Source organism: Salmo salar, chromosome ssa15, assembly GCF_905237065.1.
Source record: "Salmo salar chromosome ssa15, Ssal_v3.1, whole genome shotgun sequence".
Classification (NCBI taxonomy): domain Eukaryota; kingdom Metazoa; phylum Chordata; class Actinopteri; order Salmoniformes; family Salmonidae; genus Salmo; species Salmo salar.
The window spans coordinates 43,261,052-43,284,091 of record NC_059456.1 but is presented as its reverse complement, the minus strand read 5'-3'; the positions used below and the strand labels follow the sequence as shown (position 1 = coordinate 43,284,091).

Below are 23,040 nucleotides of genomic sequence, written 5' to 3'. Positions count from 1 at the left end.
GGACAGTTTTTTGCACTCGGTATAAGCAGCTTGCATTTTTTTGTTTTAAAAAGTGACTGCAAAAGACTAAAACATTCTGCCCACACTTCTATAGAAATGTGATCAAATGTTCTATTCCCCTTTCTATTAGAAACGGGCATGGCCCAATCACACAGCAAATGAGGGCGTGTTTTGTTACCATAAAAGGTGAATGGAGGGCGTTTTCCAGGCGGGGTTGTATGCGCTTGTTCACAAGTGCACAAATATTATAATAATATGGCTCTGATTTATCAATGAAAACGTGTATATTTTGGGTAGCCCACCTAATCCTAAAATCTCCACACGACAGAATTTAGTAAGAAATGTACATACCGTTGATAAATGAGTGTTTTCACTAGTTACCACAGCCACAAAGTCGAAATGGGATTTATCGTAAAATTGTATGAAAACAAAGCTTTTTGGTCTTAATTTAATGTTAGTGTTAGACATAAGGTTAGCAGTGTGGTTAAGGTTAGGGTTAAGGTCATGGTTATGTTTATGTTTAAAAGCAGATTTTAAGAAGAAAATTGTAGAAATAGGCGGGGTTTAGCCATGTCTTTGTGGCTGTGGTAACTAGTGACCACCATAAATCAGGCCCCTCGTTTCCACTAGCTAGTCAGATTCCACAGCCACAAAGTCAATATTGGAGACACAAATTTGCTTTTTGGTTTTAATTTAAGGTCAGGGTTAGGCATAAGGTGAGCAGTGTGGTTAGGGTTAGGATTAGGTTTAAAATCACATTTTAAGAAGAAGAATTGTACAAATGGGCGGGGTTTAGCCTATGTCTTTGTGGGTATAGAAGCTAGAGACGACCATCCCTCCTTGCCTCACGACAATTCCACAGTGTTGCCGCACAAGAGACCGAAACGGGAGGAGATGTTTTAGACCTCCGAAAATATTGTACGGTGATGCGTTAACGATTTCAAGAGGATATAAGAGAGCTGGGATCACGCAAACCGGGAACGAGCAGGAAGCGAAAATAAACGGCAGTTTCTGTCACGGTTGGAAGTTTTGACGGAGTGTATTCTGTGAATGTGATTGTAAACACTGTTCTGGGGTTGACACGAATGTAGGCTAATTGCGTAGGACAGAAAGTTTCTGTAGGCTAATAGCAATTTTCCTTTTTCCAATGGACTCGCATTTGGAGACTGCTTGCACACCAAGTATGGAATTAACCCTGTAATGTGGATTGCAATTTCATTTGAAGAAAATAAAGGTCTACTCCAGAACAATGTGAAAAGATACGCGTCCTGGATTCTAATGTTTCTGGATATCTTGAAAATTATTGGCAACAGTTGAAAGAGAGTCGTTATGCTCAACCGATTTTTGCTCAGGTGTCTTGCCTGCTCCGACCGTGGGACCAACATGGATTTGACGCCACTACAGACCCCGGTCCCCCTTTTACAGAAGTTCTAACAGTTATTACACTTTGTTTTTACTGTTTTAAACTTTACAAATGCTTTGGAAGAAATCGCCAGACGACCCGCTTGGATTTTAAATCGACATTTGCATTTGGAATTTCAATCATGAACTTTGACAGTTTGATAACATTATTTCTCCTGACACTTCTGTATTTGTCCGCTGTCAAGGTAAGTTATATGTTATAACAGACCCAGTGTCTCTAAATGGACGTCAAGAAATGGATTGTATTTGTGAAATGTGGTCAACTGTAGGTCGTCCTTGTCGTTCCCCGTGCTAAGGTCATTACTCATGTTTTAACAACCTCAAAATGTTTCATGGCTTCAGCGATATGTAAATAGCAATTACGCAAAACTGACACCACACCGACTTCACGTAGGCAGGCCTATTTAGGCTACTGTCTGACATGGTGGCTTGTGCGTTTGCCGTTCAGAGGTGGAATATGTAGGGGCTAATGGTTCTGAACGAATGTGAGGAAGTTTCGTCTCTTCTGGTGATTGCGGGCCTGCTCAGAACCACCCTGGCAATATTATTACGCTTTAAAGGCATAGCAGCGGCATTTTGAATTCAAAGAGACATGGCAACAGGTTCGCTGCCTGCGCACTCGATCCTGGCTTCATTTTAGTCCGCATTATTAGAATAACCTACCACTACCCACCCACATTTTAAATTCGGACAAATGGGGCATCGGCTTAATATTTTAATAAGGCTTTAAAATGACTTTAGAGTTTACAATGTAGACGTGGAGGTCTGTTGGTTTGCAAACCATTAATCAAGATGTTAAAGCCTCCTCATAACTTTTGAACGAAAGTTTAGGGGGAAACAAAAACGCCAACCAATAGTTATCGTAGACACTGGCCTGAATATGTTAAACTCCAGAATGATATTGAATTGGCATATAGGCCGACTTTCTCAGTACTTGGGGCGGTCCATAGATTTCCGTTTACGTTATGGGCCAAGGTATCTATTAGACCTTTATATTATGAACACTCAAATACAGTTTTACAACTAATAGCCCCACAAAGGCCTATCTTTTAACCCTGCAGGGGTCCCGTGCCCAAGCAGCCCACCGATCTTTCGAGTCTCTCCCGCGCCCCTACAACGTCAACCCGTTAATTCCCTAGAGACCAGTCAAGCGTTTTTGGGGGTGTTAAAGGAGCTCTTATAATCAACCCTGTTTAGTCAAAGCAACTGGCCGTAATTAGTAATATCATCTGATTGTCCATGGGCAGGTGTTCGCAGCTTGACACCCACTCCATTAATAACAGCATTTTAAGTGTTGCGGCCACTCTTTTGTAAGCCCCAATCGCCGGTCCCTCACACCACCCAAGGGGCGGAGATAGCCGCTGCCTGAAAAGAAACCGGGTCTATTTTACTTTTGGCAGGGGTGAAATATTCACTGGTTGTTACATTATGCGCTTGCATTGCTCCGACTAAACACTGTAGTCCTCACTGAAAGCCACTAGGTAATCCATCTCCAGGCCTCATGCAATCCTGGTCAGATATTGCGCGAGTTTGCTTCCGTAGTGTAAAGATGCCAGTCACTATGGAGCGACTGACAGCAATTACCGTGGATAAATGTAGAAAACTGTGGGCTAGATGCGGGTCATTGTAGCAACAGTTACCACATGTGGTCTCTGTTGAGTTGTGTAGCTTAAACTCATATAGAGAATGAAATTGTAACATTTGCAAACATAGACCTAAAACTTCTTCAGGGAAAGATAATGTAGCCTTGGCTATGAAACAAAACAAACACACCGCGTGGTCTTTGACAGCATCCAACGTCATATCGTATGTCTGCGCCACGTAGCCTCTTTGGTTGCACGTTAGTCAATGTGAAATGCACTGTATGAAATTCATGAACGTAAGGATACAATTTAATCGCCAATTTGTGTACCCCTTTTCCTTTCTCCCGCGCAGAGTGCCCACATACCGAAGGAAGGAGGGAGGAGTGCGCATGACGGCGGTAGGTGTTCGATAGGGCACCGTGGGAATAGAGCTTTCATTGGGCTCCCTCGCAGGCAAACTGCCAATGAAACGGGGTTTGTGTGGTTCACCTTGAGAGCTCAGGGAGACCCACGCCGCCTGGCGGAATGAAGCCCAACTGCACCATGTCCTCATGTTGGCAGAAGTAGGCTCCAACATTGAAACAATAGTAACACATTTCAAACAGAGTATTGTCCATTTTCAGTTATAATCTCCACGAATTCCATTTGAAATATTGTTTGAGGTTAAGATGTGGAAATACAATGGAATTTAGTCTCTGGCCCTCTTGGCTTCTTTACACAAGCCTATGTTGCACAATATTAGGAAAGGGGCTGCTCTCTCAATCAAAAGCTGAACTTTATATGTGATTGTTTCATACTATGCTTGATTTGGCTGGAATAGGACACTGCAGGGGGTGTGCTATTATTTCCAATTTATCCCTTTCTCTCCATGAGGAATCAGAGTTGTCTGTATGTGGTGTCTCAATGTCTTTGCCAACGTGTGCACCACTAGGCTACAATGTGTTTAGTGCTTCACAGCAGAAGGTACCTAGCTTTGTGGGGCTGAGAGAGGGAGAGAAAGAGGAAGTCGGTACAGAAGCATACCACATCCACAGTGAAAGAGGAAGGCAGGGGATACCTTGATGGGTGATGCCGGTTGTTGAAGGAAAGTGTATGTAGTAGACGTATATTTTGTAGTATGCGTGTGTGTGTGTGTGTGCGTGGAGTATGTACAGTGCCTTCAGAAAGTGTTTATACCCTTGGACTTTTTCCAATTTTTTTTGTTAAAATGGATTTAATTGTAATTTCTTTGTCAACGATCTACACAAAATATTATGTAAAAGTGGAAGAAAAAAATGTATGAAAAGTGAAACTAACATATCTTGATTTAGATAAGTATTCAACCCCTGAGTCAATACATGTTAGAATCACCTTTGGCAGTGATAACAGCTGTGAGTCTTTCTTGGTAAGTCTCTTAAGAGCTTTCCACACCTGGAATGTAAACATTTTCCCATTATTCTTTTCAAAATTCTTCAAACTCTGTCAAATTGGTTGCTGATCATTGTTATTAAAAACATTTTAAGGTCTTACCATAGATTTACAAGCAGATTTAAGTCAAAACTGTAACTCGGCCACTCAGGAACATGTAAATGTTTTATTCTGAAAAACTCCCCAGTCCTTAACAATTACTAGCATACCCATAACATGATGCAGCCACCATTATGCTTGAACATATGGAGAGTAGTACTCAGTAATGTGTTGTATTGAATTTGCCCCAAACATAACACTTTGTGTTCAGGACAAAAAGTTAATTGCTTGGTCATATTTTTTTGAAGTATTACTTTAGTGCCTTGTTGCAAACAGGATGAATGTTTTGTATTTAAAACATTTTTTTACAGCCTTCCTTCTTTTCACTCTGTCAATTAGGTTGGTATTGTGGAGTAACTACAATGTTGTTGAGCCATCCTCAGTTTTCTCCTATCACAGCCATTAAACTCTGGAACTGTGTTAATGTCACCGTTGGCCTCATGGTGAAATCCCGGAGTGGTTTCCTTCCTCTCCGGCTACTGAGTTAGGAAGGACGCCTGTATCTTTGTAGTGACTGGGTGTATTGATAAACCATCCAAAGTGTCATTAATAACTTCACCATGCTCAAAGGGGTATTCAGTATCTGTTTTTTTTTATTTTCACCCATCTACCAATAGGTGCCCTTCTTTGCAAGACATTGGAAAACCTCCCAGGTCTTTGTGGTTGAATCTGTGTTTGAAATTCACAGCTTGACTGAGGGACCTTACATATAATTGTATTTGTGGGGTACAGAGATGACGTAGTCATTAAAAAATCATGTTAAACAGTATTATTGCACACGGTAGCTAGGTTTCCATCCAATTGGCAACAGAATATCATGCGAATTTTCTAGAATCCACATAAAGAAAATATGCTAATTTCCCAACCAGTGGTATGTTTCCTCCAAATGGACTGGTTGTGGATAAAATATGAGTGTGTGATGACGTACTGCACACAAAATGTACTTTTTCGCTTATGTTTTCATGTACAGAGGGGGAAAAAAATCTAAAGTTCAATGAGTTTCAATCGCATTTTCATCTCTACCGATAGTTTTGTTACAAAAACTGTTGTGTTAAATAGCAAATGTACCTACTCTGGTCTTGGAACCTGCACTCTAGCCTGTTGAGGACAGACGTTCCGTTAGTGGAACGCCTAGCCAACATCCAATGGAACAGCAGGGCGTGAAATACAAAACATCAAATCTATTTTACACAATTTTAAAGATACACTTCTCCTTAATGTAACCAAATTGTCCGATTTCAAAAAGGCTTTACAGCGAAAGCAAAACATTAGATTATGTTAGGACAGTACATAGACAAAAATAACCACACAGCCATTTTCCAAGCAAGGAGATGTGTCACAAAAACCCCAAATACAGCTAAATGAAGCACTAACCTTTGACGATCTTCATCAGATGACACTCCTAGGACATCATGTTACACAATACATGTATGTTTTGTTCGATCAAGTTCATATTTATATCCAAAAACAGCATTTTACATTGGCGCGTGATGTTAAGAAAATGTTTTGCCCCCAAAACCTCCGGTCAATGAGCACACATATTATAGAAATACTCATCATAAACGTTGACAAAATATATAACAATTATTTAAAGAATTAAAGATACACTACTCCTTGATGCAACCGCTGTGTCAGATTTCAAAATAACTTTACAGAGAAAGCACATTGTTCAATATTCTGAGTACATAGCTCAACCATCAAAGCAAGCTATACAGCTACCCGCCAAGTTCTGGCATCAACAAAACTCTGAATTAGTGTTATAAATCATTCCTTACCTTTGCTGATCTTCGGCTGAATGCACTCCGAGGACTCCTACTTCCACAAGAAATGTTATTTTTGTTCGAAATACTCCATATGTCCAAATACCTCCGTTTTGTTCGTGTGTTCACTAGATCACTATCCAAAGGCATAATGCACGAGCGTAAATCGAGACACGAAAAGTCTAAATGTTCCATTACCGTTCGTAGAAACATGTCAAACGTTGTTTACAATCAATCTTTAGGGTATTTTTAACGTAAAAATGCTATAATATTCAAACCGGACAATAGCATATTCATTCCAGAAGAAAAATAAGGACCGCAGGCTCACGCACAACCAAGCCCTTTGTCCATAGGCAGTCCACTCATTGACTGAGCTACTATCCTCTGCCCAGTAACAGGAGAAGGAGGAAACAAGTTTCTAAAGGCTGTTGACAGCCAATGGAAGCCTTAGGAAGTGCAACGTGACCCCACAGACACTGTAGTTTCAATAGGGATTCAAAATAAGAACTACAATTCTCAAATTTCCCACTTCCTGGTTGGATTTTCAGGTTTTTGCCTGCCATATGAGTTCTGTTATACTCACAGACATAATTCAAAACCATTTTAGAAACTTCAGAGTGTTTTCTATCCAAATCTACTACTAATATGCATATTCTAGTTTCTGGGCCCAAGTAGTAGGCAGTTTAATTGGGGTATGTTTTTCATCTGACCGTGAAAATACTGCCCCCTATCCTCAACAGGCTAGCCAACAGCTCGCAGATACAGTGCGGGTAGGCTGTGCGGGTTAGCGAGTCTACTTGATGAGATTATTATGGATAAGATCGAGAATATTTTTTATTTGTCAAACGGCAGTCAAGCATCAATCATCATGTCACAAGAACAAGACCCTTGCTCTAATAATGACTCAATAATCCATGCTTTCTGGGAATGCTAGGAAGTCTGAAAGTTATGGGCGGAGCTAAAAAGTTGGCTGTCAGAAGTTTTACAATATAAACTTACTTTGACAATCCCACCATGTATGAATAAATGATCTGTCAGCATTTATAAAAGTACACCGAAACTTCCTGCTTCCACCACAGCTGTCTTTTTTTTTTATACAATATAACTTTACTCGCATATAAACTGTGGATGGAAACGTGGTTAGTGAGTCCATGCAACTTATTATGTGACTTGTTAAGCACATTTTTACTCCTGAACTTATTTAGGCTTGCCGTAAAGGGGTTGAATACTTACTGACTCAAGACATTTCAGCTTTTCATTCTTAATTCATTTGTAAAGATTTTGAAAAACATAATTACACTTTGACATTATGGGGTATTGTGTGTAGGTCAGTGACACAATCTCAATTGAATCCATTTTAAATTCAGGTTGAAACACAACAAAATGTGAAAAAATCAAGGGGTTTGAACACTTTCTGAAGGCACTGTGCAGTATGTGTGTATAGGTTCTTGGTGTATTAAATGTGTGTGCATGTCTCTCCTCAGTGATCTCCTTCATGGAGGTGTACAATAAGAGCCTGTGTCAGCCCAGGGAGCTGCTGGTAGAGATCCTACAAGAGTACCCAGAGGAGGTAGAACACATCTTCATCCCATCCTGTGTGGTGCTGACACGCTGTGCAGGCTGCTGCAACGACGAGATGCTACAGTGTACGCCAACCTCCACGCATAACGTCACCATGGAGGTGAGAGACTGAGCGTTTGACATTTTTACCCTTACACATCTCCATCACACATTTAACTCCTATAACCCTACTTCTACATATAGCAGAGTCGTCTCCAAGGAGGTGAGAGACTGACCCCTAACCTTTGACTGTTTAACCTCTAATCTCTTACATTTTGACTGGCCACCTCCCCAGAATGGCCCTTTATAACACATTGCGTCTCAAGTTATGTGGGTTTGTATATGAGAGTGTAAACGGTATATGTTCTAGTATATTTGGGTATACACTACCGTTCAAAAGTTTGGGGTCACTTAGAAATGTCTTTGTTTTTGAAAGAAAAGCATGTTTTTTTGTGCATTAAAATAACATCAAATTGATCAGAAATACAGTGTAGACATTGTTAATGTTGTAAATGACTATTGTAGCTGGAAACGGCTGATTTTTAATGGAATATCTACATAGGCGTACAGAGGCCCATTATCAGCAACCATCACTCCTGTGTTCCAATGGCACGGTGTGTTAGCTAATCCAAGTTTATCCTTTTAAAAGGCTAATTGATCATTAGAAAACCCTTTTGCATTTATGTTAGCACAGCTGAAAACTGTTGTTCTGATTAAAGAAGCAATAAAACTGGCCTTCTTTAGACTAGTTGAGTATCTGGAGCATCAGCATTTGTGGGTTCGATTACAGGCTCAAAATGGCCAGAAACAAAAAACTTTATTCTGAAACTCGTCAGTCTATTCTTGTTCTGAGAAATGAAGGCTATTCCATGTGAGAAATTGCCAAGAAACTGAAGATCTCGCACAACGCTGTGTACTACTCCCTTCACAGAACAGCGCAAACTGTCTCTAACCAGAATAGAACGAGGAGTAGGAGGCCCTGGTGCACAACTGAGCAAGAGGACAAGTACATTAGAGTGTCTAGTTTGAGAAACAGACGTCTCACAAGTCCTCAACTGGCAGCTTCATTAAATAGTCCCCGCAAAACACCAGTCTCAATGTCAACAGTGAAGAAGCGACTCCGGGATGCTGGCCTTCTAGGCAGTTGCAAAGAAAAAACCATATCTCAGACTGGCCAATAAAAAAAAAAGATTAAGATGGGCAAAAGAACACAGACACTGGACAGAGGAACTCTGCCTCGAAGGCCAGCATCCCGGAGTCGCCTCTTCGCTGTTGACGTTGAGACTGGTGTTGTGCGGGTACTATTTAATGAAGCTGCCAGTTGAGGACTTGCGAGGCGTCTTTTGAACGGTAGTGTATGTCCTAGAGCAGGTGGGAAAGGGTGGAGTGTATATGTGAGCGTGTTTGACCCATCTATATTCAACTCTGTCTTCTCCTGTTTCCACAGATAAAAAGAATAAAACCCCACAAGCAACAAAATGATATCTTCATGAGTTTTACAGAACACAATGCATGTGAATGCAGGTAAGAAGTGTACACATGCTGCACGTATACACTCACAAACTATCTATTCCAGTGTTCTTCTCAGTTCAGGGCATATGGAGGTCTTTCTACAAGGAATTCAGGGGATTTTAGATAAATTAGAGTATGTTCTGACTTCCAGGTGCCCTCTATCAACACACTGGTTTGGTCTGGTCTGGTCTATCCAGATCACATAGTGCATGCAGAGTCACTTTAAACTCTGCAGGTCACAGAAAAGTCACACTTCATGAACCACGTATCAGCGTTTTCCTTTAACGCCTTAGCTGTTAATTTCTACAATTTAAAAATAAAAGATTTCTATTTTTCTCGTGGAGGCTAAGTTCAGTGTGTAGCATTTCCACCTTTTCATAACCTGCATATAAGCTGCTCACAAACTGCTCATAAACCATTAAAGGGATAGTGCAAGATATTTGTCAATCAAGCAGTTTTCGGTCAGATGAATTCATCGATTCCATTTTTATGTTGATGCGTGCAGTTTGAAGGAAGTTGAAGGTAGTTTCACGAGTCATTGCTAACTAGATTTAGCGCAATAATTGGAGGTCTACAGGAATTATCACAATTTTGAAGCTGTATTTATAATTATATAAAATATATACAACACATTTTTCACCAACAGGTTTCTGTGCAATGCACCACATGACTAATAAGCAAAGCATAACTGTATACCGATTACCAACTTCGGGCCCTTCAACATTATGGTTTGCGTTTTCAACAACACAATCAAATTGATATACTCAATCTTGATAAACAGAAAATACAGTGCATTCGGAAAGTATTCAGACCCCTTGACTTTTTCCACATTTTGTTACGTTACATCCTTATTCTAAAATTGATTAAATTGTTTCGTGTTTTCCCCTCATCGATCTACACACACTACCCCATAATGACAATGTAAAAACAGTTTTTTAGATTTTTCAGCAAAAAATAAAAATGAATAAAAAGCAAATATAACATTTACATAGGTATTCAGACCCTTTACTCAGTACTTTGTTGAAGCACCCTTGGCAGCGATTACAGCTTTGGGACTTCTTGGGTATGATGCTACAAACTTGGCACACCTGTATTTGGGCAGTTTCTCCCATTCTTCTCTACAGATCCTCTCAAGCTCTGTCAGGTTGGATGGGCAGTGTTGCAGCACAGCTATTTTCAGGTCCCTCCAGAGATGTTCAATTGGGTTCAAGTCCGGGCTTTGGCTGGGCCACTCAAGGACATTCAGAGACTTGTCCCGATGCCACTCCTATGTTGTCTTGGCTGTGTGCTTAGGGTCGTTGTTCTGTTGGAAGGTGAACCTTCGCCTCAGTCTGAGTTCCTGAGTGCTCTGGAGCAGGTTTTCATCAAGGATCTCTCTGTACTTTCCTCTGTTCATGACTAGTCTCCCAGTCCCTGTCGCTGAAAAACATGCCCACAGCAAGATGCTTCCAGCACCATGCTTCACTTTAGGGATGGTGCCAGGTTTCCTGCAGACGTGACGCTTGGCATTCATGACGCTTGGCATTCATTCCAAAGAGTTCAATCTTGGTTTCATTAGACCAGAGAATCTTGTTTCTCATGGTCTGAGAGTCTTTTAGGTGCATTTTGGCAAGCTACAAGCGGGCTATCATGTGCCTTTTACTGAGGAGTGGTGGTTCCAAACTTCTTCCATTTAGGAATGATGGAGGCCACTGTGTTCTTGGGGACCATCAATGTAGCAGAAATGTTTTGGTACCCTTCCTCAGATCTGTGCCTCGACACAATCCTGCCTCTGGGCTCTACGGACAATTCCTTTGACCTCATGGCTTGGTTTTTGCTCTGACATGCACTGTCAACTGTGGGACCTTATATAGATAGGTGTGTGCCTTTCCAAATTATGTCCAATCAATTGAATTTACCACAGGTGGACTCCAATCAAGTTTTAGAAACAGCTCAAGGATGATCAATGAAAACAGGATGCACCTGAGCTCAATTTCGAGTCTCATAGCAAAGGGTCTGAATTCTTATGTAAATAAGATATTTCGGTTTTTTATTTTTAATACATTTGCAAACATTTCTAAAATCCTGTTTTTACTTTTTCATTATGGGGTGTTGTGTGTAGATTGATGAGGGAGAAAATGAATTGAATCCGTTTTAGAATAAGGCTGTAACGTAACAAAATGTGGAAAATGTCAAGGGGTCTGAATACTTTCCAAATGCGCTGTACATCCCTCCCTACCTTGTACCCAGTATCGAAGGCTTTGCTTCGAAACTGAAGTAGCATAATCAGATTAAAGCATTGTGACTGGTTGTGTTTATGCCACAGATTAAATGTAATAGATTTTCAAAGTTAAATTACTAATATTTAGGCTACAATGAAGCATTAGGTTTTAGGTGCACAAGGAATAGCTGCTCATATCGTAGAGGAGGCAGAGCGTGCATTAAGCTTTCCTGAATAACTGGGCCTGCCGGGAGCATACTTATGTGGCCACATTATATGGCGATTTGGGAGAATGATGATCCGCAACAGACAGCACATCTCAGTTTCAGAAGTAAAAATACAGTCAGACTGGCCTGCTACAGTGCCTTTCTGGACCTTGTAAACTGTCGAAAGTTGACACACAACTGATCCAAATAGAATGAAACATTCAAATCACAGGGCTTTTGCACAACTATTCAAATTACATTTTCACTGCCGTTTCCAGCCTAGAGTAGAATTTTGTACTCACTTGAAGACAATAATGCAATTATTCATTGCATTGTGGTGTTGTAGGCTAGTCTGGGTAGGATACTTGTATTGTCTCTAAACAAGATCAATAGGGGCATTTTTTTTGTTTTTGTTTTTCACCTTTATTTAACCGGGTAGGCCAGTTGAGAACAAGTTCTCATTTACAACTGCGACCTGGCCAAGATAAAGCAAAGCAGTGCGACAAAAACAACAACACAGAGTTACACATGGGATAAGCAAACGTACAGTCAATAACACAATATAAAATCTGTATGCAGTGTGTGCAATTGAAGTAAGGAGGTAAGGTAATAAATAGGCCGTAGGGCCGAAGTAATTACAATTTAGCAATTAACACTGGAGTGATAGATGTGCAGAACAGGATGTGCATGTATAAATACTGGTATAAATACTGGTGTGCAAAAGAGCATAAAAAACAAAAAACAAATATGGGGATGAGGTAGGTAGTTGGTTGTTTGGATGGGCTATTTACAGATGGGCTGTGTACAGCTGCAGCAATCGGTAAGCTGCTCTGACAGCCGATGCTTGAAGTTAGTGAGGGAGATATAAGTCTCCAACTTCAGTGATTTTTGAAATTCGGTCCAGTCATTGGCAGCAAAGAACTGGAAGGAAAGGCGGCCAAAATAGGTGTTGGCTCTGGGGATGACCAGTGAAATATACCTGCTGGAGCGCATGCTACGGGTGGGTGTTGCTATGGTGACCAGTGAGCTGAGATAAAGCGGAGCTTTACCTAGCAAAGACTTATAGATGACCTGGAGCCAGTGGGTTTGGCGACAAATATGTAGCGAGGACCAGCCAACGAGAGCGTACAGGTCGCAGTGGTGGGTAGTATATGGGACTTTGGTGACAAAACGGATGGCACTGTGATAGACCGCATCCAATTTGTTGAGTAGAGTGTTGGAGGCTATTTTGTAAATGACATCACCAATGTCAAGGATCGGCAGGATAGTCAGTTTTACGAGGGTATGTTTGGCAGTATGACTGAAGGAGGCTTTGTTTTGTGAATTAGGAAGCCGATTCTAGATTTAATTTAGGATTGGAGATGCTTAATATGAGTCTGGAAGGAGAGGTTACAGTCTAGCCAGACACCTATGTATTTGTAGTTGTCCACATATTCTAAGTCAGATCCCTCCAGAGTAGTGATGCTGGACGGGCGGGCGGGTGCGGGCAGCGATCGGTTGAAGAGCATGCATTTAGTTTTAGTAGCGTTTAAGAGCAGTTGAAGGCCACGGAAGGAGTGTTGTATGGCATTGCAGCTCGTTTAGAGGTTTGTTAACACAGTGTCCAAAGAAGGGCCAGATGTATACAGAATGGTGTCGTCTGCGTAGAGGTGGATCAAAGAATCACCTGCAGCAAGAGCGACATCATTGACATCATTGATGTATACAGAGAAAAGAGAGCTCCGTGTCTCTTGTCTTCACTGTTCTTTCATGCTCAATGGTGCACCTGGCCTCTCTGCTGCTTATCAGCTATTCCTCTTTGTTCTAATACAAACTGTCCCTTGGCAACTTCCTTCAAACTGCGTGCAGAGACATACAAATGTTGTCCATGAGATCATCTGAACATTGCCAAAATCTCGCAATATCCCTTTAATTAGGAGTTTGTTAACCATTAGTAAACATTAGTAAACCATTGTATGTTTTTGTGACTACCTAGTTTATAAGTAGACTGTATAGTTTTAAGGAGTTTTCTCCAAACCTATGAGTACTATGCAATGAGACGTTTCCCAATGCTTGACCTCCTGTACCCACTGGATTAGATGTGAGCCAGAAGATGTGTTGCTCCATAATCAGTTACAGCCAAATTATCAAGTTGAGCAACAAAATAGACATGACAATCTGCTATTGTTATCAGATATTTTATGTGTGTGTTTGTTTCAAGGAGATAAGTCGGGGAGAAAGATGTCAGAGGTAACAACAGAATCGTCATGACTATTTAGGGATCAGGGATGGACAACACTAGAGTAGCAGAGTGCTTACAGGGCCACCCAAGCTAATACCTGCCTATGTCTCTGTCCACTGTTGACGTGAATCTGTTTACGAAGAAACAAACAGTGGGCTATGAGGTAGCATCATGTTTGTTTCTGTCTTTCAGGCCAAAGAATGAAGTGAAAGAACAGAAAGAAAAGTAAGTACAGACTCTTGCTGTGTTGTGACTATCTGCCTTAATTTGAAAAGATATACTTTTTTTATTTTATTTTCATCTGTCTTTTTCGCATTGTCTTTCTCCTGCTATCTTTCTCCATCTTCTTCTCTCTCTCTCTCTCTCTCTCTCTCTCTCTCTCTCTTTATCGCTCTTCCTCCTGTGCTCACACGTTTCCGGAATTTCTCTTTCTCAACCTGTGTGTTGTTACGCACAGTATACAACAATGTATCAAATGATCACTGACACCACCATGTTGGCACAGATCCAGTGATCTTCCTGTAGTTTCGGAGTTCACAAAGAATCACATCCCTTCTATCCATTCTAATTCCATGACCCTTTGAGCTTTCAGGTGAGACACACAGAAAACCCACAGAATACTTCAATTCAGGTGAATGAGTGACACCTGATGAGGTCAATGCCTTCGGCACCTTTCATTTATTGTCATTTTTTTATACACCTGCTTCTCTTTACATTCCTCTGTTATGGTCCTTCCTTTACTCTCTATACATGTCTTTAAGTATGTCTCAGGGTTCATGTCTCTACCTTTGTTTTACAGGCTCCTGTGATGTGTAGATAACGCTGTGTGTTTTTAGAGACCCTCTTTAACCTTTTATTTTTTCACTGTTTATGGGTCTGGCTTTAGTGGTTCTGTTCCACTACAATTCGCCTCTACATGGGATTGTCTCGTTTTCCTATTGCCTAATCCTATAGCATTACGAGGGTTTTTGATAGTATTTAGGTTTTATATGTCGGGTATCCTGCAGTATAGATGAGGGTTTGTTTCTGAGACCTCTGACCGACCTTGTTTTAACCATTTATGTGTATGAAGAGTGATGGCTTTAGTGCTCCTTGCCACCATGATTCTACTCTACACTCTGTACACTTCTGTTGTTGATGCTACCGTGCGTTACTGTTGGCTCAACTTTGACCTCTGACTTTGCTGTGTTCAGGGGCCTCTTTGGTAGTTAGAGTTAGAGGTCGACCGATTAATCGGAATGACCGATTAATTAGGGCCGATTTCAAGTTTTCATAACAATCGGTAATCGGCATTTTTGGACACCGATCATGGCCGATTACATTGCACTCCACGAGGAGACTGCGTGGCAGGCTGACTACCTGTTATGCGAGTGCAGCAAGGAGCTAAGGTGCTAGCTAGCATTAAACTTATTTTATAAAAAACAATCAATCTTAACATAATCACTAGTTATGGTTGATGATATTACTAGTTTATCTAGCTTGTCCTGCGTTGCATATAATCGATGCGGTGCCTGTTAATTTATCATTGAATCATAGCCTACTTCGCCAAACGGGTGATTTAACAAGCGCATTCGCGGAATAAGCACTGTCGTTGCACCAATGTGTACCTAACCATAAACATCAACGCCTTTTTTAAAATCAATACACAAGTATATATTTATAAAACATGCATATTTAGTTAATATTGCCTGCTAACATGAATTTCTTTTCACTAGGGAAATTGTGTCACTCTTGCATTCTGTGCAACAGAGTCAGTGTATATGCAGCAGTTTGGGCCGCCTGGCTCGTTGCAAACTGTGTGAAGACTATTTCTTCCTAACAAAGACAGCCGACTTCGCCAAACGGGGGATGAGTTAACAAAAGCGCATTTGCGAAAAAAGCACAATCGTTGCACGAATGTACCTAACCATAAACATCAATGCCTTTCTTAAAATCAATACACAGAAGTATATTTTATTAAACCTGCATATTTAGTTAAAAGAATCCAGGTTAGCAGGCAATATTAAACTAGGGAAATTGTGTCACTTCTCTTGCGTTCATTGCACGCGGAGTCAGGGTATATGCAACAGTTTGGGCCGCCTGGCTCGTTGCGAACTAATTTGCCAGAGTTTTACGTAATTATAACATAACATTGAAGGTTGTGCAATGTAACAGGAATATTTAGACTTATGGATGCCACTCGTTAGATAAAATATGGAACGGTTCCGTATTTCACTGAAAGATTAAACGTTTTGTTTTCGAAATGATAGTTTCCGGATTTGACCATATTAATGACCTAAGGCTCGTATTTATGTGTGTTATTATGTTATAATTAAGCATATGATTTGATATTTGATAGAGCAGTCTGACTGAGAGGTGGTAGGCAGCAGCAGGCTCGTAAGCATTCATTCAAACAGCACTTTCGTGCGTTTGCCAGCAGCTCTTCGCTGTGCTTCAAGCATTGAGCTGTTTATGACTTCAAGCCTATCAACTCCGGAGCTAGTTAGCGGGGTGCGCACTAATAGCGTTTCAATCGGTGACGTCACTTGCTCTGAGACCTTGAAGTAGTTGTTCCCCTTGCTCTGCAAGGGCCACGGCTTTTGTGGAGCGATGAGTAATGATGCTTTGAGGGTAGCTGTTGTCGATGTGTTCCTGGTTCGAGCCCAGGTAGGGGCGAGGAGCGGGACGGAAGCTATACTTTTACACTGGCAATACTAAAGTGCCTATAAGAACATCCAATAGTCAAAGGTATATGAAATACAATTGGTATAGAGAGAAATAGTCCTTTAATAACTACAACCTAAAACTTCTTACCTGGGAATATTGAACACTCATGTTAAAAGGAACCACCAGCTTTCATATGTTCTCATGTTCTGAGCAAGGAACTTAAACATTAGCTTTTTTACAGGGCACATATTGCATTTTTACTTTCTTCTCCAATACTTTGTTTTTGCATTATTTAAACCAAATTGAACATGTTTGATTATTTATTTGAGGCTAAATTGATTTTATTGATGTATTATATTAATTGTAACTAAAAGTGTTCATTCAGTATTGTTGTAATTGTCATTATTACAAATAAATAAATACAGTAAAATAATCGGCTGATTAATCGGTATCGGCCTTTTCTGGCCCTCCAATAATCGGTATTGGTATCGGCGTTGAAAAATCATAATCGGTCGAACTCTAGTTAGAGTCACAGTGGTAGTGTTAATGATGCTACCAAAAGGCCTTTGAACGTCATCCTAAGGAAGCTAGCTCAAGTCCAGGTTCACCCAAGCCTGTTCCTTTCTTGTCACACAAGTTTGGACACACCTACTCATTCGAGGGTTTTTCTTTATTTTTACTATTCTCTACATTGTAGAATAATAGTAAAGACATCAAAACTATGAAATACACATATGGAATCATATAGTAACCAAAAAAGTATTAAACAAATCAAAATATATTTTATATTGTAGATTCTTCAAAGTAGCCAACCTTTGCCTTGATGACAGCTTTGCACACCCTTGACATTCTTTCATCCAGCTTCATGAGGTAGTCACTTGGAATGCATTTCAATTAACAGGTGTGCCATGTTAATTGTTAATTTGTGGAATTTCTTTCCTTCTTAATGCGTTTGAGCCAATCAGTTGTGTTGTGACAAGGTAGTGATGGTATACAGAAGATAGCCTTATTTGGTAAAAGACCAAGTCCATATTATGGCAAGAACAGCTCAAATAAGTAAAGAGAAACGATAGTTCATTAAACGCTTTGATGAAACTGGCTCTCACGAGGGCCGCCACAGGAAAGGAAGACCAAGAGTTACCTCTGCTGCAGAGGATAAGTTCATTAGAGTTACCAACCTCAGATTGCAGCCCAAATAAATGCTTCACTGAGTTCAAGTAACAGACACATCTCAACATAAACTGTTCAGAGGAGATTGTGTGAATCAGGCCTTCATGGTCAAATTGCTGCAAAGAAACCACTACTGAAGGACACCAATAAGAAGAGACTTGCTTGGCCCAAGAAACATGAGCAATGGACATTAGACCGGTGGAAATATAACCTTTGGTCTCATGAGTCCAAATTTAAGATTTTTGGTTCCAACCGCAGTGTCTTTGTGAAACGCAGAGTAAGTGAACGGATGATCTCTGCATGTGTGGTTCCCACCGTGAAGCATGGGGGAGGTGTGATGCTGTGGGGGTGCTTTGCTGGTGGTACTGTCAGTGATTTATTTATAATTCAAGGCACACTTAACCAGCATGGCTACCACAGCATTCTGCAGCGATACGCCATCCCATCTGGTGTGCAGAGTGGGAATATCATTTTTTTGTTCAACAGGATAATGATCCAACACACCTCCAGGCTGTGTAAGGGCTATTTGACCAAGAAGGAGAGTGATGGAGTGCTGCATAAGATGACCTGGCCTCCACAATCACCCGACCTCAACCCAATTGAGATGGTTTGGGATAAATTGGACCGCAGAGTGAAGGAAAAGCAGCCAACAAGTGATCAGCATATGTGGGAACTCCTTCAAGACTGTTGGAAAAGCATTCCAGGTGAAGCTGGTTGAGAGAATGCCAAGAGTGTGCAAAGCTGTCATTAAGGCAAAGGGTGGCTACTTTGAAAAATCTACAATGTAAAACATATTTTGATTTATTTAACACTTTTTTTCGTTACTACATGGTTCCATGTGTGTTATTTCGTAGTTTTGATGTCTTATTCTACAATGTAGAAAATATTCAAGATCCTTGAATTTGTGTCCAAACTTTTGACTGGTACTGTATACCCTGCAGCTGTAAAATCTCATATACTGTTATCTCAAACATGATGAATCAGCGAGCTCGGCTGCCCCTCATCGTCCAGTATTTATTTCAAAATGTTAAGAGTAGCCGAAGGAGCGTTTTGGAAAAAAAAAAAAAATTCCATAGCCAAAATTAAGTATGAAACTTGTGAAACCCTTTCTGGTGTAAGAGGGTACCCGAGTGGCACAGCGTTCTATGGCACTGCATCTCAGTGCAAGAGGTGTCACTACAGTCCCTGGTTCAAATCCGGGCTGTATCACATCCTGCCGTGATTGGGAGTCCGATAGGGTGGCGCACAATTGGCCCAGCGTCATCCGGGGTAGGCCGTCATTGTAAATAAGAATTTGTTCTTAAGACCGGCCTAGTTAAATAAATGTTAAATAAAATTTAAAACAAAGAATGTCTCGAAGCCAGTGTTCATTTCTTTTCCCAGAACGGTGACAAAATGTCTCAACCTCTAGATTTCTTATCATTTGGTTCTATTTCAGTCCATTCTCAGTCCATATAGTCTCTGTCTGAATGAACAATTGACTGACTGATATCTGAACTCTGTTCAGTTTATTTATCTCTGTCCTTCCTCCTCAGATGTCTCTGCGTTATTGTGCTTCTTTCTCTTTTTCCAGAAAACCCTGGAAAGGCAAGGGCAAAGGCCAAAAGAGAAAGCGAAAGAAAAAACGTGACAAAAAGAATCGCCAAGCGTATGTCAGCTCGGCCTTCTCCCCGCTCCACCTGCACCTGACTGTGGCGTTTCTGATCATTAAGCTTGTTTGGGAGGAGTTAATTTGCCCCTTTTAATTAATTGTCTCTCTCTATTCACGGCCCCACCACTCCGCCCAATACCACCACACACATCAATTGGCATCAGACTGTAGATAGATGTCATCCCTAAATAATAAATAACATCTGATCCTAGATCTATGTTTAGGGGTGACTTCTACCTCATATCACCACACCTCACACGATTCACCCATAACCCTACCTCCTTACCTCACTACCACCCCCACCCCCCTGGTGATAAGGCACCCGGGGGGGAGGAATGGAGTGATAGGGTAATGGTAAAGGTAACAGAACTGAACCTACCAGCATGGCTTTTTGCAGGCGATGTCACTAATCCAGTATCTGTTGTGGGAATCATCCAAGGCCTATGTCAGTGTTGAGTCTGTCTCGCTTTGCTGTGTCTCCAACCTGTCCTTTCTTTTTTAGTGTTTCTTTTTATCCCTCCAAACAAGCTTTTTCTGTTCCGTCCACCATCACTGGGCTTTGTTTGTGATACGAGAGATGGCTATCACATTGTTGTTTCTTTCTGGGTTATGTAAACCAACAAATTGTTTAGCCCATTCTGTTTGTGCGTTCTCTTTGTTGCCTCTATGGGTCTGAACAACACAAAGAACACAAAAAGATGTTTCGTTTGGTGCTGTTTTCACCGGAAAGAGGTGCTCATGTTTCTGAAATGGTCTTAATGTCAAAGAATAGAGTTGTTCTGTTCGTTGTGCTGTGCCTTTAGTTCTCAATGGAATGTCTGTCTGTCGTCCCCCATACTCAGTGAAAAAGGTTTTGTCCACTATTAACACCTCTGTGTGGGAACATAATGGCACAGTCTCTAGTGTTCTGTCATTTAAACCAGATCTATCTTCTGGTATCTACTGGAACTCTATCTGATCTGTGTCTATAAGGGAAAACATTTACTTGTAATCTTTTAATTCAATATAAACTCATCCTGTATCTTTAGGGATGAGTTGAATTTGACAGTTTTTTTGTTGTAAGCCTCACGTCCCAGCCAAAGCTTGCTGGTGCATGTCTAACCGAAACAATGCATACTGTACGTGGGCAAGCCAATCATCCTAAAAATCACTCCCCCCTACGAGACAGTAGGAGGGGGTCTCCCTGCCAGCATGGGCTGAGTCGGGAGCCAGGAGACAGGGGAGAGAGAGATAGTGAAGGGTGTAGGTCTAATTTTGCTGCTTGCAAAGTGGTTCTGTTTTTGTACAACCCTCTGGTCACATGCTACAATTCATCCTATTTTACCCACACCACAGACTGCACATTGACACAGACTGCACATTGACACAGACTGCACATTGACACAGACTGCACATTGACACAGACAGCACATTGACACTGGGAGTGTGAAGTTGCAGCATGTAATAAGAGGGTTGACCTTAAGGAAAATGACCTTGGAAGTGTTTTTCTATATTAACACCATTATAATAAACATCCTCCCTCTCTTTTTCCCTTCCTCTTTTTTTCCTCTTCTTCATCCTTCCCCTTATCATTTCCTCTCCTCTCTCTCTGTCTATAGTCAGTGCGAGCCATGTTGTGATGGCTGTTTAGCGAGGAGAAAGCGGTTGTTCATCCAGAACCCTCTGACCTGCCAGTGTTCCTGCAGAAACTCTGACGCCGACTGCAAGGCACGTCAGCTGGAGCTCAATGAGAGGACCTGCAGGTGTGTGGGGGGGCGTGTTACATCACTCTTGGACTCATAACTCCCTTTGGTAACCAAGAAGGTGTTTGGTGGCATTTCTTGACCACATGAAGGCATACCATTAGCCAAGAACCTGACCAAGACATTGGCGCTAAGACCACGAGTGTGTGTTTTCATACAATCATATGTTTCTGTCTATCTTCTCTGTGATCCCCAGATGTGACAAGCCCAGGAGATGAGTCTAAGCTGCAGATGAAACGACGTGAAGGGACATTCACAAGATATTTCACAGCACTTTCGACTCTGAGCTTATCTTCTTTGTGGGAAGCATTCCCCTGGACTGACTGAGAAACAGCAGAGAGAAAAGAGAGGGGGAGAGAGAAAGAAATAATAAATTAATAGAAAAATAATCCCAATGTATCTGTATATACTAAGAGAGAGATAAAGAAAAAGTACAGAATTTGTATTGCTGCTAAAAGAGCTAACTAAAACCCATCGTTTGGCGTTTGACTGGACTATGGTTTTGATGTTGATTCATTTATGCAAATACTTCACTGGATGTGTGTTAGTGTACTGTGGTTATGTGTCAAATCATGAGGAACAAAACCTTGCTATGTGGTATGTATATCCACGAATAGAAGAGGAAGAGAAGATGAAGGAAGAACATTCTTCCTCTGCAACATTCTTCCTGACCCATAGACTCCCTTTGCAGGAGCCCAATGGCAATGGCAGGACAGCCAATGGGAGATGGGGATCCGTCCCTTTATGACAGCACTTCCTTTACCTTAAAGGAAGTTCTAGAACTGATGCGTGGAACGTGTGGAAAGCTAGAACTGTGTATTTTGCTGCCCTAGCTAGCAGCGGAACTGGATTTGGAGTGCCATAATACCTTTAAAGGGATACTGATGATTGATTTTTGGTATATATGGAAACCACTAGAAACAACTGATACTGTAGCTTGATTCCATTGAGAAACTGCCTCACAAACTGTGCTAATCACTTTAGAGTGAGAAATCCTGAATTAGCTTCTTAAATTATTTTTGTTTATTTTGGGGGGAGGGGAGGGGGGTGGTATGCTGTCTGTGGTTGAACTTAATACAGAATGCAGTAGTATCGATGGCAAGCAGTCTGTATATACTATACATACTTAATATCCCTTATGTCATAGTCCACTATAGATAATTTATAATGTTAGAGTATTTTCAGTATTCAGTCCTCTACCCATATTTAATTTGACCTATTTATATATCAAGTGTTATGTTCCTTTGGGTTTCCCCCCTTCCTGCTATGTGATGCCATTGTGGTCTCCATTCTGCCTAGCTACAAGGAGACACTCTGCTCTAGGCTTTTATAAGAAAAAGAAAAAACTTTACATTAACATTCCTGAAATGGATCATTTGTATGGACGCCATCTATTCTGGATTTATCAACCCTTTTTATAGAGGGTGGAGGTTCTGCGTGTGATTTTTAACCTGCTCTATGGTCTTGGCGTGCGTGCGTGCGTGTGTGTGCGTGTGTGTGTGTGTGTGCGTGCGTGTGTGTGTTAGCGAGGCAGAGGAGGCTTATGCTTGTCTTGAGCTCCATCACGCAAATAACAATAAACCATTGCTAAAAGAAAGCTTGGCCTACCAAGTCAACTGTTTGTATTACAGCTAGCAATCTGCAATATCAAGAATATATGATTTCATGATAATAGTACTTATTGTTTCTTTTCCAATATTAACATGTTTTTTTCTGTGACAGTGTAAAGTAGTAAAGCATATTTATTTACAAATGAAATTGCTTTTTTTGTATATCAAATTGAGGAAAAGGTTGCTGTGTTTTGAAGCAGTGGGTTTTGAAGAGGTTGTATGCGTTATTGTTTGTGTTGTGTTTGAAACAG

The 23,040-nt window shown here is 41.0% G+C and overlaps 1 protein-coding gene across 2 annotated transcripts; it reads left to right on the top strand.

Moving 5' to 3' along the window:
- Nucleotides 1-646: 646 nt before the first annotated feature.
- On the top strand, nucleotides 647-22,937 carry LOC106571482 (vascular endothelial growth factor A-A). 2 transcript variants are annotated; one of them, XM_014144644.2, is made up of 8 exons: nucleotides 647-1,607; nucleotides 3,358-3,403; nucleotides 7,756-7,952; nucleotides 9,279-9,355; nucleotides 14,163-14,195; nucleotides 19,360-19,434; nucleotides 21,036-21,179; nucleotides 21,376-22,937. In XM_014144644.2, exons 1-8 carry the CDS (start codon nucleotides 1,545-1,547, stop codon nucleotides 21,395-21,397), a joined length of 657 nt encoding a protein of 218 aa, XP_014000119.1. In that variant the 5' UTR covers nucleotides 647-1,544; the 3' UTR covers nucleotides 21,398-22,937. The 2 variants fall into 2 exon arrangements, with proteins under 2 accessions (XP_014000119.1, XP_014000120.1); XM_014144645.2 differs by lacking the exon at nucleotides 19,360-19,434 and having other exon boundaries at nucleotides 660-1,607.
- The last annotated feature ends 103 nt before the right edge of the window (nucleotides 22,938-23,040 follow it).